Below are 15,028 nucleotides of genomic sequence, written 5' to 3' on the forward strand. Positions count from 1 at the left end.
ATGATGGAAGTATTTAAAAGGGTTTCTGTGACAGCTGTTCAGAGAACTCCTCGTCTTTGGCTTTTATGGTCGATTCCTGCCACCTCCCAGCCTCCTGGTTTCCTAATACTCACCCCCACCCACAACAGCAAGTCCTGTCTTATCCTGTCCTCTGGGGCTCCTATTCTTTGAGGATGTGCCATGTGACCCTGGAGGAGAACAGGGGTGCAGCAGACTCGTGGCACACTAAGATGGGGTGATGGTGTGTACACTAAGTAGCTTCCATGGTTCTCTAGTGCTCAGGGAGGCTCATTAAGACTCATTATTCTCTGTCGACCATTTCAGCAAATAAGCCCCCAGAATTCCCTCGAGAGTTGACACTGCAACTTACTCTACTTTATCTTTTCATGCTGTTCCTGCCTCTCTTCCCCCAGAAGCGGATCAGAGGTACAAGGACTCCTCACTGCACAGATGGGGAGTGAAGAGGCTAAGCCATCGATGAACAGCTACACTCAAGTTCTGCTCTAATTACAGACCTGGCCGGTCCTGTGCTCAGCCCTTGAATCCCTATAGGCTCTGCCCCTTCCTTCAGAATCATGTGCCACCAGTCCTTCAGCCTTGAACATGACAGCCCAGCTTCCTGCCATGCTTGTACCTGCCCACTCCATCATCCTCGCCCTTCACCAACTGTGCAATCTCTCGGTCTCCTGTGCCTGTGCCCTTTCCCTGTCCATAGCATCGCTCCTCCTTATCCCCAAACCCAGTTCTTCTAGATGCAATACTAATACAAGTTTTCATTTGACCCTTCATTCCTTTCAAGATACCATGATGTCACTTTTTCTTTTTCCTTCACTGCCCAATTTCTTTCTTTTCTTTTCTTTTTTTTTTTGAGACAGAGTATCACTATGTCACCTTTGGTGGCGTACCATGGCATCACAGCTTATGGCAACCTCAAACTCTTAGGCTTAAGCAATTCTCTTGCCTCAGCCTCTCAGGTAGCTGGGACTACAGGTGCCCGCCACCATGCCTGGATATTTTTGGTTGTAGTTGTTATTGTTGTTTAGCAGGCCTGGGCTGGATTCGAACCTGCCAGCCCTAGTGTATGTGGCTAGTGTCATAACCATTGAACTACAGGAGCCGAGCCTGTGCCCAATTTCTTGAAATAGTGGTCTAGACCAGGTCCACCCAATGGTCATACAATGTGAGCCATATATGTATATAATTAAAAAATTTCTAGTAGCCATGTTACAGAAGTTAAAAATAATTTTGATAATATATTTTATTTAATTTCATATATCCAAAATGTGATCATTTCAACATGCAAACAATTTTTAAAAATAATGACTGGGTTGCTTTAGTCTGTATTTGTATTGCATCTTCCAGATCCTAGCATGTCATGCAGCCCGCCTCTTTGGACTTGTCACAGGCAGGTGCTTGGCAGTCCAGTGCCTGGTGGCTGCTATGAGCCACAGGCAGGTTTGGATTTCCTGGGCCACTTCATTGCAGCCTGGTGACTCCATAGCTGACAGTGAATGTAGGTGGGGGCTACCCGCTGCATAGAAAAGGCTCTCCAGACTGAGGAACACAGCAGTGCTCCAGTCAGGGGCTCGTGCTATTTAAGCTTTCAGCAGTCTCTGATCCTGTGTGTTTATTGATTCCATATATTTTTATATTAATGGGTTAACTGTGTTCCAGGCATTGTTCCGGGTGCTGGGAAGACATTAGGGAGGGAAATTCACACAAATCTCTGTCTCTGCAGCTTGCACTCTGAGGGGGTGGGGGTAGGTGGATGTGTGGAAGCAGACAGAGAAGTAAGTAGGATAAAGAGGGTGTTGACTAGTGATGAGGGCTGTGAGGAGAGGGGCCCCTGGCCTGGCTCTGTGCATTCCCTGAGCCCCTTGGCTCTCCTGAAGCATGACTTTCCTGATGAGTCCTCTGCCCCTGTGACCCTTGCTTTGCTGTCTCATCCTCCCTGGCTTCTCCTCCACCTCCTCCTCCTACACGCTCCCCGAGGTCCTATCCCTCCTGCCTCATCCTGGGACTCTCTGGGCTGGTTCATCTACCCAGTGGCATGCACTTGTCACTTTGCTGAGGAAGACTCGCCTGACTGTCTCTAGGTTGGTATTACTTTCTCAGGTCAGGAGCTCAAAATCACCATTTGGCACAGGACATGAACACAGCTCCACAGATCACTCTGAAATATTTATTTTATAGAAAAGGAAATGAACAATTTAAGAGAACCAGAATTATGACATAGCTGGGGATTCCCACCAAAGAGTGTTTTCTCTTATCTTCCTAGCTAAGAGTTTTCCATTACCCCATGTGTCCCATATAGAGGCATTGTGGGTAGCGGACAACCTGAGAACCCTGGCAGTTGCATTAACTAGCAGGCTGGATGTGCTCTTAGGAACTATGTCACACCGTCATGACTACTGATATAAAAAGGGCTTTGCTCTGAGTAGACACTCAACATATTTTCCCACCGAGCAGCTGCTCTCCTGCCCAGCAGGTCCTCAGATGACCTGATGGAGCCAGGAGTCCCGACTCACAACTATGGGATACAAAAACTCAATTCATTTTTTCCTCCAGTAAACTTTCCCTCCTGTGTTCCCTATCTTGGTGAATGGCATCACTTTCCTCTTGGTGTCCAGGGCTAGAAATCTCGGTGTGGCCATTTTGAATGCTTCCCACCACTTCAACTCTCTACTAAGCAAGTGAACCCCAGAGCAGCTGGCCTGGGCCCAGGCTTCTTTGACAAGATGTCACCAAGCCCCATTTCCCTATTGTGACTTTCTGACCTATAGTGTGATAACTGACCCAACTACCTTTTTCCTTCAAAATAAACCCCAAATTCCTAGCCTGACCTAGCCTTGGTCAACTATGACTGGCCTCAACCTGTCTTCCTACCTCTAAGCTGCTGTCAGCTTCCCTGCTCTCTTGGTCTGGACTGTCCTTATCCCCATTTAAACCCATTAACATTTTCCTATTCCCTGCAAGCCCATTTCCACGAAAGCATGGAAAAACCCTTTGGAACCCACTCATCCTGATCTTTCTCTTTCACAGAGGCTAGTACTGCTGTTGCAACATTATTTCCCTCTGCTGTCCATGAGCCCATGTCTGCCTCTCCTGGGATGTCAGTCCCCACAGGCCACAGGTGCAGGCTGTACTCTACTCATTGTCCTGTTCCCTACAGTGCCAGGTACACACCTGCATCCAGTAGGGCAGGAGCCCGGACATGCTTGGTGAGGAGAATTCTTCTCCAGGCCACCAAGTTGGGGTCATGCTGTCAGCCAGCCTTTAGCCAGGCTGTGGGAGGCAAGCTCAGAGGGGACCAGAGAGGATGGACATTACCAGTAAGGTTGCTGGTGACCTGTGGACAAAAAGTCAGGGGAAATGGGCCCTTACCAGACTCCTCCCCTTCCCTCATAGACTGCTCTATGGCAGCCCTGATGCAGAGCTCTCGTGCCCGGATGCCCGAGACGTTGTTGCTGTCGGAAATGGCTTCCAGCACGATGGAGTCGATGTTCAAGCAGGCGGCGCTATAGTACTTGGCCAGGCTGACCGCAGTGGCTGACTTTCCTATAAAAAAGGCCAGGGGGTTGAGTTTCATGGTTCTCATTTTCTCAGTGTCCTAGACAGAAGAAGTCTCTAGAACACAGGTCCCGGTAAAGAGATCTCTCTGAGGGCTCTGCTTCCAAGTCTCTTGTGTAGCCAGAGGTGGTGGCAGCAAGGAGGAACCCCCAGTCAGAAGTCCATCACCTCCAATTTTTATCATTTCTACGTGTTGGGAACATTCCAAGCCCTCTCTTCTAGCTACTTTGAATTATATAGTACATTTTTGTTAGATAGGGTCACCCTATTAGAACAAATTAGAACACATTCTTTCCAACAGTATGTTTTTCTCCATTCACTCATCTTTCTTTATCTTCCCTGCCCTTCCCAGACCACATACATGTATAAGTATTATATATCAGTTAAAATGTAATAAAAAATCACTATCTGTACTGTGGCTTGATTAACCAGTTCCCCATGCCGAATGTTTCAATTGCTCCCACGTTTTAAATTATGGTAAACAGTGCTGCAGTAAATCTCTGTCCACATCATTCATTATTTTCCTAAGAAATTTTTAGAAGTAACATTGCTAGGTCAAAGGGTTTGCACCTACTTTTCCCTCTCCTTTAAAATAATTTAATAGGTTAGGTTTTCCTCTAATATTTTAATGTTTTAAATTATGAAAAGAACATGTGCTCAAATAACTCAGGGACGTATGAATCCAAGATGAAGTGTCCTCCCTCTCCTTCTTAACTCTGATCTGTGAGTGTGAATTTAACACTTTGGGGATAATCTCTTGGCATATAAATTCTACACAAAAGGGTCTTTTACTCTCTTCAAAATTATACGTGCTCACTTATCCATAAGCAAAAAGGGCAGAATAATTTAAGTGAACAGTCTGGCTTTAAATTGTTCTTCTTGAAGATTCCTAGAAAACTGTAAGGCTCCATAAAAATGCCAAGATCATTACTGCTGTCCTCCGCACTTGGGTATGCTTTTCACCTGCAGATGTAACTGTGACTGAACCCTCCCTTGGAATGGGGCTGATAAGCTCCTTCCAAGTCGGTGCATTTTCAGGGCTAAGTCTCCAGCTGCCTTCAGTGTCTCCTGGCCTACTGACTGTACCTTACAGTTCTTTCTGGAAACACAAAAATGGCATGAGTTGCTGCATGAGGTGGGGGTCATAATTTTTTAAAATTATGTTCTTATTTGCCTTCTTTATCTGTTGCCCCCAAATCTGGCCTTCCACCATTTAGGTCCTGATTTATGACTTCTCAAGGAAAGGTTCTTCAAAGGAAGGGGGAATGGATGGTGACATTTTTAGATTCCTGGAGCTTCCCAGTGATTAGCAGATCAAAAACGCCCCCTAAATGTTGCCTGTATGAGTGACAGTAATTGGATCTGAAGAAGGTTTCATTGCCCTTCTTCAGGTAAGCTGTAACTAAGAGAGGTTGCAGGGTCCCTCTGCTCTATCACTTACTGGCTGGGTAACCTCGGGCAGATGTCCTTGAACTTCTCTGAACCTTAACTTCTTGTGAGGTGGGACAATCAAACTCTCTCCTGGATGTGACATTCAAACAGACAAATGGATGGGAAGAAGCTCTGTAAACTGCGAATTGCTACACAAGTTGAAGATCTTGTGGTTTTGCTCCTTGGGTTTTATGATGAAGTTAGAAGATGTAATTTTGGAGCTGATAAAGGATTCTTGATAAAGGATGGCTCATTCTTTGACTGGTTGACAGAAAAATATTCCTTGAGAACATATAGCATGTGATTGGAGTTTTTTTCAATGGAGATTCAAACTCTAGATATGGTTATAATTATAAATGGTAATTGTCATTGTAGTAATAGTGATGATAATAACAAAAGATTTTTGTTTGGGTATTTATTAGGTGCCAAGTCCTGGGTGGGATAAGCATTTTATATAAATATTCTCATTTAATTCTCATGACTACTCTCTAAAACAGATATTATTATATTATTTTTGAAGACAGGGAAACTGAGAACAGAGCACTTAAGTAACTTTCTCCAGTGCCCTCATCTATAAATGGCAGTGTTAGGATCTGACATAGGGCTGTTTGGCTCTGGGGTCCAGCCCTGTAATCACTCTGCTATGCTGTTTCCCAGATAAGATCATTAGAACCTGCCATGACCACACAACTGATGTGATGTTGCCACCCTGAGAGCGACAGAGTTTATGGAGGTGATATGGAACCCCTGACTTAACCTCCCACGAGAATTGTCGCATACCTGACAGGGGCGTCCCATGGATGATAATGGCGATACCTTTCTGGTTCTTGGCCAAGCGGCCTTCTGCAGAGATGTCGATGCCCAGGTGGCGAGCGATTGCCCTGCTCACTGGGTTGTTTTCTACCTCTCCAACTTCTTCAGCAGATTGGCTATCCAAGCTCTGAATCTTGTCAGCTGTAAGTTAAAAATATGTGTGTATGGGCTGGGCCCAGTGGCTCATGTCTATAATCTGAGAGGCCGAGGTGAGTGGATCACCTGAGCTTAGGAGTTTGAGACCAGCCTGAGCAAGAGCAAGACCCATCTCTACTAAAAATAGAAATAAAAACCTCAAAATAGCCAGGTGTGGTTGCAGGTACTTGTAATTTCAGTTACGTGAGAGGCTGAGGTTTGAGGTTGTTGTGAGCTATGATATGCCACGGCACTTTGCCCCGGGCAACAGAGTGGCTCATAAAGAAGGAAAAAAATGTGTGTATGCACATGTGAGCGCATGTGTGTATACAGCAAGACTTTACAGAGGGTACTGGTGGAAATAGGAATGAGTTTTTCTTTTTAAATACCACTGTTTTTATTTTTTTTGGCCAAGGCTGGATTTGAACCCACCACCTCTGGCACATGGGGCCGGCACCCTACCCTTTTGAGCCACAGGCGCCACCCAATACCACTGTTTTAAAACAGCAAATGTTGCAGTAGTCCTGGCCTATTTGTTGTGTATGAGAATACCCTTTTGGGCTAATAATTTGTCTGTAGTTACTAAGATATGAAAACAAAAATACTCTTTGACTTTAATTTTATTTTGGGGAGTATCTTTTGCTGAAGAAAAGAAAGGGTAGTTGTGGAAAGAGACTATTTATGGTGGGAAAATGTTAGGAACTAGCTGAATTTGCAACATTAAGGGAAAAATGTTAAGGGGTCAATACACAGTAGTGATTAAAATCATGACTTAGATATCACAGACTGGTAAACTATAGTCCATAGGCCAAATCTGTCCTGGGATGTGTTTTTGTAAATAAAGTTTTATTGGAACACAGCCACACCCCTTTGATGACATATTATCTTTGGCTGCTTCTATGCTACAAAGGCTTGCGGCATAGACTATATGGCTCACAAAGTACAAAATATTTACTGTTTTGTCTTTTATGGGAAAAGTTTATCACATGTTGCTTTGGATAAAAAGTATTGGCCTAGAGAAATGTCTATAATCAAAAAAAGCAATACATACAGGATGCAGAGTGGTGTGCAGCCAAGTACACACAGTGACCCCAAACACATTCCACGTCACAATACAAGACCAGGCTCATACTTTAAATTTTGTTCTGTAACTTGCTTTTTAAATACAATTTATCTTGGACATCTATTTACTAAGATACAACTCTAGCTCATTCTTTTGAAATAGCTGCTAAATAACTCCTATGTGTGGTTCATCATAATTTAACTGTTGATGGGTATTTATTTAGATGCCTCCCAGGTTTAACCAGTGTAAGCACTGCGGTGGGGTTGCCTCTCAGAGGGCCCAGGCAGGGAGAGCAGAGCTAGGCTGTGTAGGGTGGGAAGGCTGCCATGAGAAAGAAAGAGCCACTTGGGTCAGTAGAGCCAGGGAGGATTAAATACAAGGCAAGGAGCTGGGAATTTCCTTTAATTCCAGTTGTGCCATCAGGTTCTCCTGCCTTAATTTGCTCTCCTGGTTGACCAGGGCAAAGGATGACAACTTAACCAAACCCTTTAAAGATCTCATCAGTCTTGCCCATGATTCCTATTTCCTGAGGGGAGCACATGACAAGGTCTCCTTTACTTTATTATGGTTTACTGACTGGAAAACAAATGGCCCCTGTGAACCCACTTTTGTGGAATCCAATTTTGTAAATATAGTTTCAATATCTTGTATAACTCAGGGAAAATAATTGCCAGAAAATGGGCCCACTGTGCTGGCAGGTCAAGAGGAGGTTTTCGTAATGGTGCAACTGGGGGCACCCTGGGAAGAATGCCTCCTGCCTTCTGAAATGTTTCTCTAAACACCTCCCAGTCTGCTGGAATTTTAGCACTGAAGATTCAGGCCTTCAGATTCACACTTAATTTAGCTAAAATGTACATAATGGTGGCAAGAATGTCATATTCTGAGCTTATCAGCAGGCCACCATGCTTGTATCCTAGTGAGAGTTGGGGGGACAAGTGCTCCTCCAGAGGGCAGGTGTGGGGTTGGGGGTGGGAAGTGGGAAGCACTTTATGGAGAAAGGCAACAATTTATTCCTAAAATTGGAAATCTACCAAATAGATTTCCCATTTCTGCTTAGAGATAACTGGTACCAAAGATTAAAATGCTCGTTTACTTTGAAACATTAATTTTTCCACGCTCTCCTCATCCTCATCGTCATCGGGGTAGGTCTTAGACTCGACGAAAGGGACAGGGATGTGCTCCAGGTTGGATGTAGCAGAGATCCCTTGGCTGAGTGATGTCCTCTTTGTGCTCACAGAGGTTCCCTGATCTGACGTGGTAAAATCTTCGTCTTCTGCTGGGAGCAAAGGGAAGAGGGAAGAGTTGGGAGGGCACAAGGGAAATGGGGGCAGAAAAGGAAAGAAAGACAGAGGAGAATGACTATTCTGGCTCCGTGGCCCTGCACTACCCAACCCCAACACACCAGTATCGCAGTCAGTGGGCTTTTATATGTTTCTCTGCATATTTCTCCGTCCTAAATTTTGTTTAAATACCCAAATTATGCATTTGCTCAGGAAATTGGGAAAATTCAAAAGAGTCTCGAATGATAAAACTTAGCTGTAAATAAAGATCGGGCTAGATGAAGAAATGGTAACGGAGGAATTACCCTGAATTTCATACCTCTCTGACTAATCTTTAATTTTTCACAATTAAGCTTGAGGTCATTTTGTATGTGCTGAATTGTAGTCTGCATCCCCCTTTCATTTTTCATTCAATCATGAACTTTCCCCACATAGTAGTTAGGAACAGCCACCAGTCGGTGGGCCCAACACCTCCTCATTGTCCCTAGTCCATAGTATTTTAGGGATGCAGAGGGTTGTGACTGCAAAAGGCGACCCCCTCTTTGTTTAGAATTTGGACCTGAGCCTGAGAGGCTGCAGCTCTCTCGTGAATGGTGGAATGTGCTGAGGGCTGCAGGCCTTCCCTGGACGTGGTCAGGGGAATGGAGATGGACCATGTACAGCATGAGAGCAGAGGGAGGAGATGTTCAGGGAAGTGCTGGTCAGAAGCAGGCTGTGAGCCTTCCCGGGGTCCCTCGAGACCAACTGGTCCTGGCTCTAGACCATCATCCATTGGAACAAAAGGAAAAGTGAACCCACAACCACGATGTGCAAGGACATGAGAACAACGAGGCCCTTCTCTGTCCTTACAAGGTCCTTTATGTACTGAAGCCCTGTGCAGCCCATTGCCTTATGCCACTGGGCTGTCCCTCTGACTTTAAGTATCTTTCCCCTACCTCCTTCCTGAATCAATGGCAGCGGCCTCATGTCAGAGACTCTTTCTCCAGCATTTTAGCTCAGTGCTTGGCAACACAGTGGATGCTTGTTATGGGCTTACTTGTACCCCAACCCCCTCTAATTCACATGTTGAAATCCTAATGCTCCAGCATGTCAGAATGGGACTATTTGGAGATAGGGCCAGAAAAAAGTAATTAAGGTAAAATGAGGTCATATGGGTGGGTTCCCATCCAAGGGGACTGGTGTCTTTATAGGAGAGGAGATTAGAACACAGTCACCCACAGAGGGAAGACTGAGGGAGAGGGCAGCCATCTGTCAGAAGAAGGGCTTCAGATAAAGACAGCTCTATTGACACCTTGATCTTGGACTTCTAGCCTCCAGGATTGTGAGAAACAGAATTCCTGTTGGTTAAACCAGCCAGTCTCTGGTATCTGTATGGCAGCCCTAGCAAACTAGTACAGTGCTCAAGGAACAAGATAGGAGAACGGGTGGGATGCAGCCTGCTTCTCTTATCTTCTCTGTTTAGGCCAAACCAGTATTTTCTGATTAGCTTCTCTTTCCTTGAGAGATAGTGAGACTCCCAAGGATAGGAGAAAGGACTCCATTTGATCTTTAATGCCCTCGCTCCTCTAGCACTGTTCACCAGGCACTGTTGTGTATCAGCCCCTGTTCTTCACCCTGGACTTAAAAGTGGGGAATATGAGATCACTGCCTTTATGGGGGTGCTTGGCTAGTGGGAGAGGCAGGTATGAAGGAAATAATTAGCCACGTGATGACTGTTCTACAGAAGACAGCAAGAAAGAAGAGTGAGGCACATTTCCAGAAAGAGGGCAGAGAAAAGCCACACAGTCCCACCATCAGCCAGGAACCTACCCTCTCAGGCACACAAGAGAGGCCCTGGGCAGATGAGGAGACAACTTAGGGCTGCTGGGCTATAAAGGGTGTGATTATGAGAGCTCAGTGCCCTTCTGTGGCTGGGGCTTGGCCTTGAGGCCCATGGAGGGACTGGCCCTTTTCTTGTGTGAACTCCCACCTCCTATCTCTTTTGGGATTCCGATTTCTACCTTGCATGATGCATTTCCCCAGCACATCCACAGGAGGCAGTGGAGCATAGTGGTTAACAGCACAGACTCTGGAGTCAGAAAGCCCTGGCTGGAATCCTGAGTCTGTGGACCTTGCCTCCTGTTCTCTGCAGTTTCCCATCTGTGTGTGCAAAGCCCCCAGCAGAGTCCAGCACGTCTTTCATCATCTATACCAGCTGTTTTTAAGACTTAATTCCCTACTGGATTCTACTGAAAGCAGAATGTGTTCCAGCCTCTGCATCCAGGAAAGGGGCATAATGGGACCTATTTTGTAAGAATTAGAAATAAAATACACAAGGCAGCTAGCCTCTGCTGGGCATTTGGCAGGTACACAGCAGGGGTAAGTGATTCAAAGGGGCAGTGCTCGGGCCATGGTTCCCCATGTTGAGTTCTCACCATTATCCTGAGTCAGATTCTCCAGAAATTTTGCCTTCATCTGTTCCTCTCTTGACCTCTTTATCTCCTTGAAGTACTCATACACCTCTGGGGGCAGCTTCTCCCCGGGGTTGCGGGGAGGCAGCAGGATGGTGTTGTAGGAGTCATAGCCCTTCAGCTTTCGCAAGATCTGTGCAAGGGGAGAATGGGAACCGCTGTCCATCTTACCAGAAGGATCCTCTTGGTAGCACTAGGTGAATTTGTTCATTGACCTTACAAAACTCCTTTCTGAGGCTGAGACTTGCAGAAATACTTTCTGGATTTCAAAGGGTGGGCCCCTTGGCGAGGTCTAAGAAGCAGGGCTGAGCTCTGAACGTGTGGGGATACGGGATCTTTATTTTGCTCTATTTCAGCCTGTGCATTTCACATGTGGAAAGGAATTTTCTCCTTGTTTGAAAAATAACATATATTCATAATAACTAAGAAAATGCTGTGAAGGCTATGTTAACCAGTTTGATAAAAATATTTCAAATTGTATATAAAACCAGCACATTGTACCCCATGACTGCATTAATGTACACAGTGATGATTTAATAAAAAAGAAAAAAAAACATACTATTGTTTTTCTATTTCATTTTTTTCTATGACAGAAGTACAGAACCATATTATCTACTTTGAGTGACACATTCTTAAAAAATATTGTGGTTAGTCATATTATACTAAACAAGGTTGTTTTCTCATAAATAGAGGGTTCAGGGAAAAATAGGTAAAATGGTATTTAGTGTGTGTGTATGTGAATGTATATTGGAGTGATAAGATATAATAAAATACAGGATGCCTAGTTAAGTTTGAATTTCAGGGAAATAAAATTTCAGGGTATTTGTTATTTATTCCAAATTCAAATTCAGGTTGGCAGCTTGTTTTTTCTCCTAAATCTGGCAATCCTAATGTGTATATATATTTATAAGACACAGTAAAATGAAGTTCTAGAAAGCATACACTTCCTTCACAACCTGATTTATTGGTGTGAAAATCTGTTTTGGTAGGCAATTCTTCTCCAGGATCACCACTTTTAGTTTTTTGAAAACCATTGCTAATCAGTTTATTCTAAAATTTACAGGAAAAGGCAACATTAAAAGCCTAATGGAGAAGAATACATGGAGAGGATTTCCCTGTCAGACGCCAGGACTTTCTATGAAGCTGCAGGAATAGAGTGGGACTGATGCTGGGAGAGACAAATGAGCTCAGAATCCACCCATTCATGTATGGAACTTTGATAAAGGACAGAGGTGGCAGGGCAAATCAGTGTGGGAGGAAGGAATATGCCAAGGACTGGATGAGGTAGGGGTACAAAGTCCTGGCCAACTTGTAGCAGCTGGGGCAATCTGAAGGGCTGACCCAGCTCCCCTTTGGATCAGCTGAAGTCTGTGTTGCAATGTCATCACAGCTCGTTCCTCTCTGCCCAGTTGGTTTCCTTCTCTTCACAGGTGTGCTCCTGAGTGTGCTCTCAGTAAACCTCCCACAGGTAAACCTCAGAGTCTTACTCAGACTGTGCTTCTGTGGATCCTGACCCTCAGCAGAGGGAGCTGTGCCAACATAAGCCATTAAGGATCTCATAAATACCCATTGAAAAGATGCCCTTCCATAGGGCAGATTCCCATCTAAGAAAAACTGAGAGTTTTTCTGGCCTCCAAAGCAGGCAGAGGGTACACACTGGAGTAAAGGACACAGAAGATTCCACGACTGAGTGAGGTAGGGTCCAGAGGAAGCAGAGCCACCTTAGCTAAGCCATTCTCAAATTCCTGACCCTCAGAGACCAAAGGATGACAAATTTGTTTCAAGTTGCTAAATTTTGGAATACTTTGTTATGCAGCACAAGGTAACAAATACAGCATCAGACGCCATGAACAGCAATGACTTAGGAGAAAACAATTGAGCAACACATTTAAGATACTCAAGCAAAGAAAATTTGAGCCAAGGATAGAGACTGTATCCAATCAAACTGATTCTCAAAAACCACAGACAAACAGTTATGATCATGTGAGTACTCAGAGAATACTATTACCATGATCCCTTCCTGAGGAATCCACTAGAGAATGGGTTTTAGACAACCCAGAAATGACAGGAAGAGCTTCACTGTAAGGATTGGTGTTGGGCACTGCTTATGAGGGTGTAGCACTAAGACTCCACGATGGAAATTAAGTTCGGATACCTGAACACCATGAGCTCCAAAAATATTGATAAAATAACAATTGAAAAGTATGGAAGAAGTGTACCTGAGATGATTATCTAGTAGGCATTAACCGGAAATAAAAGAATATCATTTTAAATTATAGGGTAGGGAGAGATGAGGGAAAAAGAGATTACTATACCATCTTTATCCAATACCTTTAGAGCCCATTACTCAAAGTAGAGAATTGAGAAGCCATTTCTAAGGAGTAGGGCTCTAAGGATATTGGATAAAGGTGGTATAGTTCAAGGCAGGAGACCAGGGTGGGAATGTGAGACGTGGACCTGGAGGAGCAGCTGGAACACAACATGGAGGCTGTACCGTGCTTGTGGATAACAAGACTCGGTGGTCTTATTGTTAGTAGGAATATTGGTATTGATATGTGAAACCATTAAATGTATATTTTACAAAACAAACTGATATGTAAGCTAATATCTAAGTTTTTTTTTTTTGGTTGGGGCTGGCTTTGAACCTGCCACCTCTGGCATATGGGGCCGGTGCCCTATTCTTTTGAGCCATAGGTGCCACCCAATATCCAAGATTTTTAAAACAGAAATGACTAAATATCAAAGAATTTAGATAAAATATTTGTATCTGAAATTGGAGTCTGAAACATCATTATGCATTAAGATTTTTTTTCTCTCTTAAATACAGTATTTCCTAATTCTGTCTACTAAATAGACTTAGAAGGAGTCACAACTCAGTGGTCCAGACTCTGATCTCTAAATACCATTTCCTACTAGAAGGAAGCAGAGACCCTCAGAGAAATGATTGTATTGTAAAAAAAGTTAATTTAGGGAACTGTGAGACTATACAAAAAATCTAAAATTAATGTAGATCCAGGTCTGGGCTGGAAATGGACCTGTTGAGTCTGGGAATCTTAGGACTATTTTCCTTGGCCATGGGTAATGAGACCTCATCTCCCCACAAACCTATCAGTAAAGATCATGTGGGAAGCCTGGATTTCCACCTCCATTTGGTGGTAAAGAGGTGCCCCCTCCTCCTCTCTGCTGGGTGGTATCAGACAAGGCCTAGTAGAGAGTCAGAGATTTTACCACCACCCAGTGGTTCTAGAAGTACCACAACTCCTCCACCCCCCATGCAGAGTCAGTAGTAATGGGACTCTTGTGCCCTTCCCAGCCAAGGAGGTGTCAGTGGAGGCCTTGTGGGGAGGCAGAGATACCACTCCTGCCCAGCAGTAATGAGGAGCCCCTCCTGTTATTGTTAAAGAAGGCTAAAGAGGGATCTGGACTATTACTCCCACCTGGCAGTAAGAAGCTAGTACCCAAGCAGTGTCAGAGAAGACCAGCTAAGATAGAAAATTTAACTGAAAATCCTTTATCATGCTAATAACCATGACAATTTCAGCTTGAATTAGAAAAGAAAATGAATACACAGCAACACTAAGATAACAAGGATACTAGGAATACAAGGATACAAGGAATTATCTTGCAAAGATTCTAAAACACTCATCATAAAAATGCTTTAATGAACAATCATGAATATACTAGAAACAAATTTATAGAGTCTTGGCAAAGAAACACAAGATATGAAAAAGAACCATATAACAATTTTAGAACTGAAAAATATATTTACCAAAATAAAAAAACTCAGTGGAGGAGTTCAACAGCAGAATAGAAGAGACAGAGGAAAGAATGAATGAATTTGAAGATAAAATGGTAGAAATGACTTAATCTGAACAGCAAAAGAAATAGACAAAAAAAATTCTAAAAAAATTAATTTAGGGGCTGGGTGCAGTGGCTCATGCTTGTAATCCTAGCACTCTGGGAGGCCAAGGTGGGTGGATTGCTTGAGCTCATGAGTTCAAGACCAGCCTGAGCAAAATCAAGACCCTAAAAATAGAAAATCTGAGGCAACAGGATAGCTTGAGCCTGAGTAGGAGGTTGCTGTGAGCTATGATGCCATGGCACTCTACCCAGAATTATAGCTTGAGATTCTGTCTCAAAAAAAAAAATTAATTTAGGGAACTGTGAAACTATACAAAAGATCCAACATTAGTGTAATTTGAGTTCTGGGAAGATAAGAGAAAGAATGTGAGGTTGAAAGAGTCTGAAATAAATCTTCGGCCATAAAAAAGGATGCATTAATGCCT

The 15,028-nt window shown here is 43.8% G+C and overlaps 1 protein-coding gene across 2 annotated transcripts in view; it reads right to left on the reverse strand.

Moving 5' to 3' along the window:
* The window catches only part of HYDIN (HYDIN, axonemal central pair apparatus protein), a 304,707-nt gene that overhangs the window by 114,021 nt on the left and 175,658 nt on the right, over positions 1-15,028 (reverse strand). For both annotated transcript variants that reach the window (XM_012806119.1, XM_003791377.2), the window contains 4 exons: positions 10,707-10,875; positions 8,106-8,285; positions 5,782-5,955; positions 3,385-3,558 (listed from right to left, as the gene is read on the reverse strand). In XM_012806119.1, coding sequence (XP_012661573.1) covers positions 3,385-3,558; positions 5,782-5,955; positions 8,106-8,285; positions 10,707-10,875 — 697 coding nt within the window. The remainder of the gene's footprint in view (positions 1-3,384; positions 3,559-5,781; positions 5,956-8,105; positions 8,286-10,706; positions 10,876-15,028) is intronic.

The sequence above is a fragment of the Otolemur garnettii genome, unplaced genomic scaffold, assembly GCF_000181295.1.
Source record: "Otolemur garnettii isolate 467f Iridium unplaced genomic scaffold, OtoGar3 scaffold00047, whole genome shotgun sequence".
In the NCBI taxonomy this organism is placed as follows: domain Eukaryota; kingdom Metazoa; phylum Chordata; class Mammalia; order Primates; family Galagidae; genus Otolemur; species Otolemur garnettii.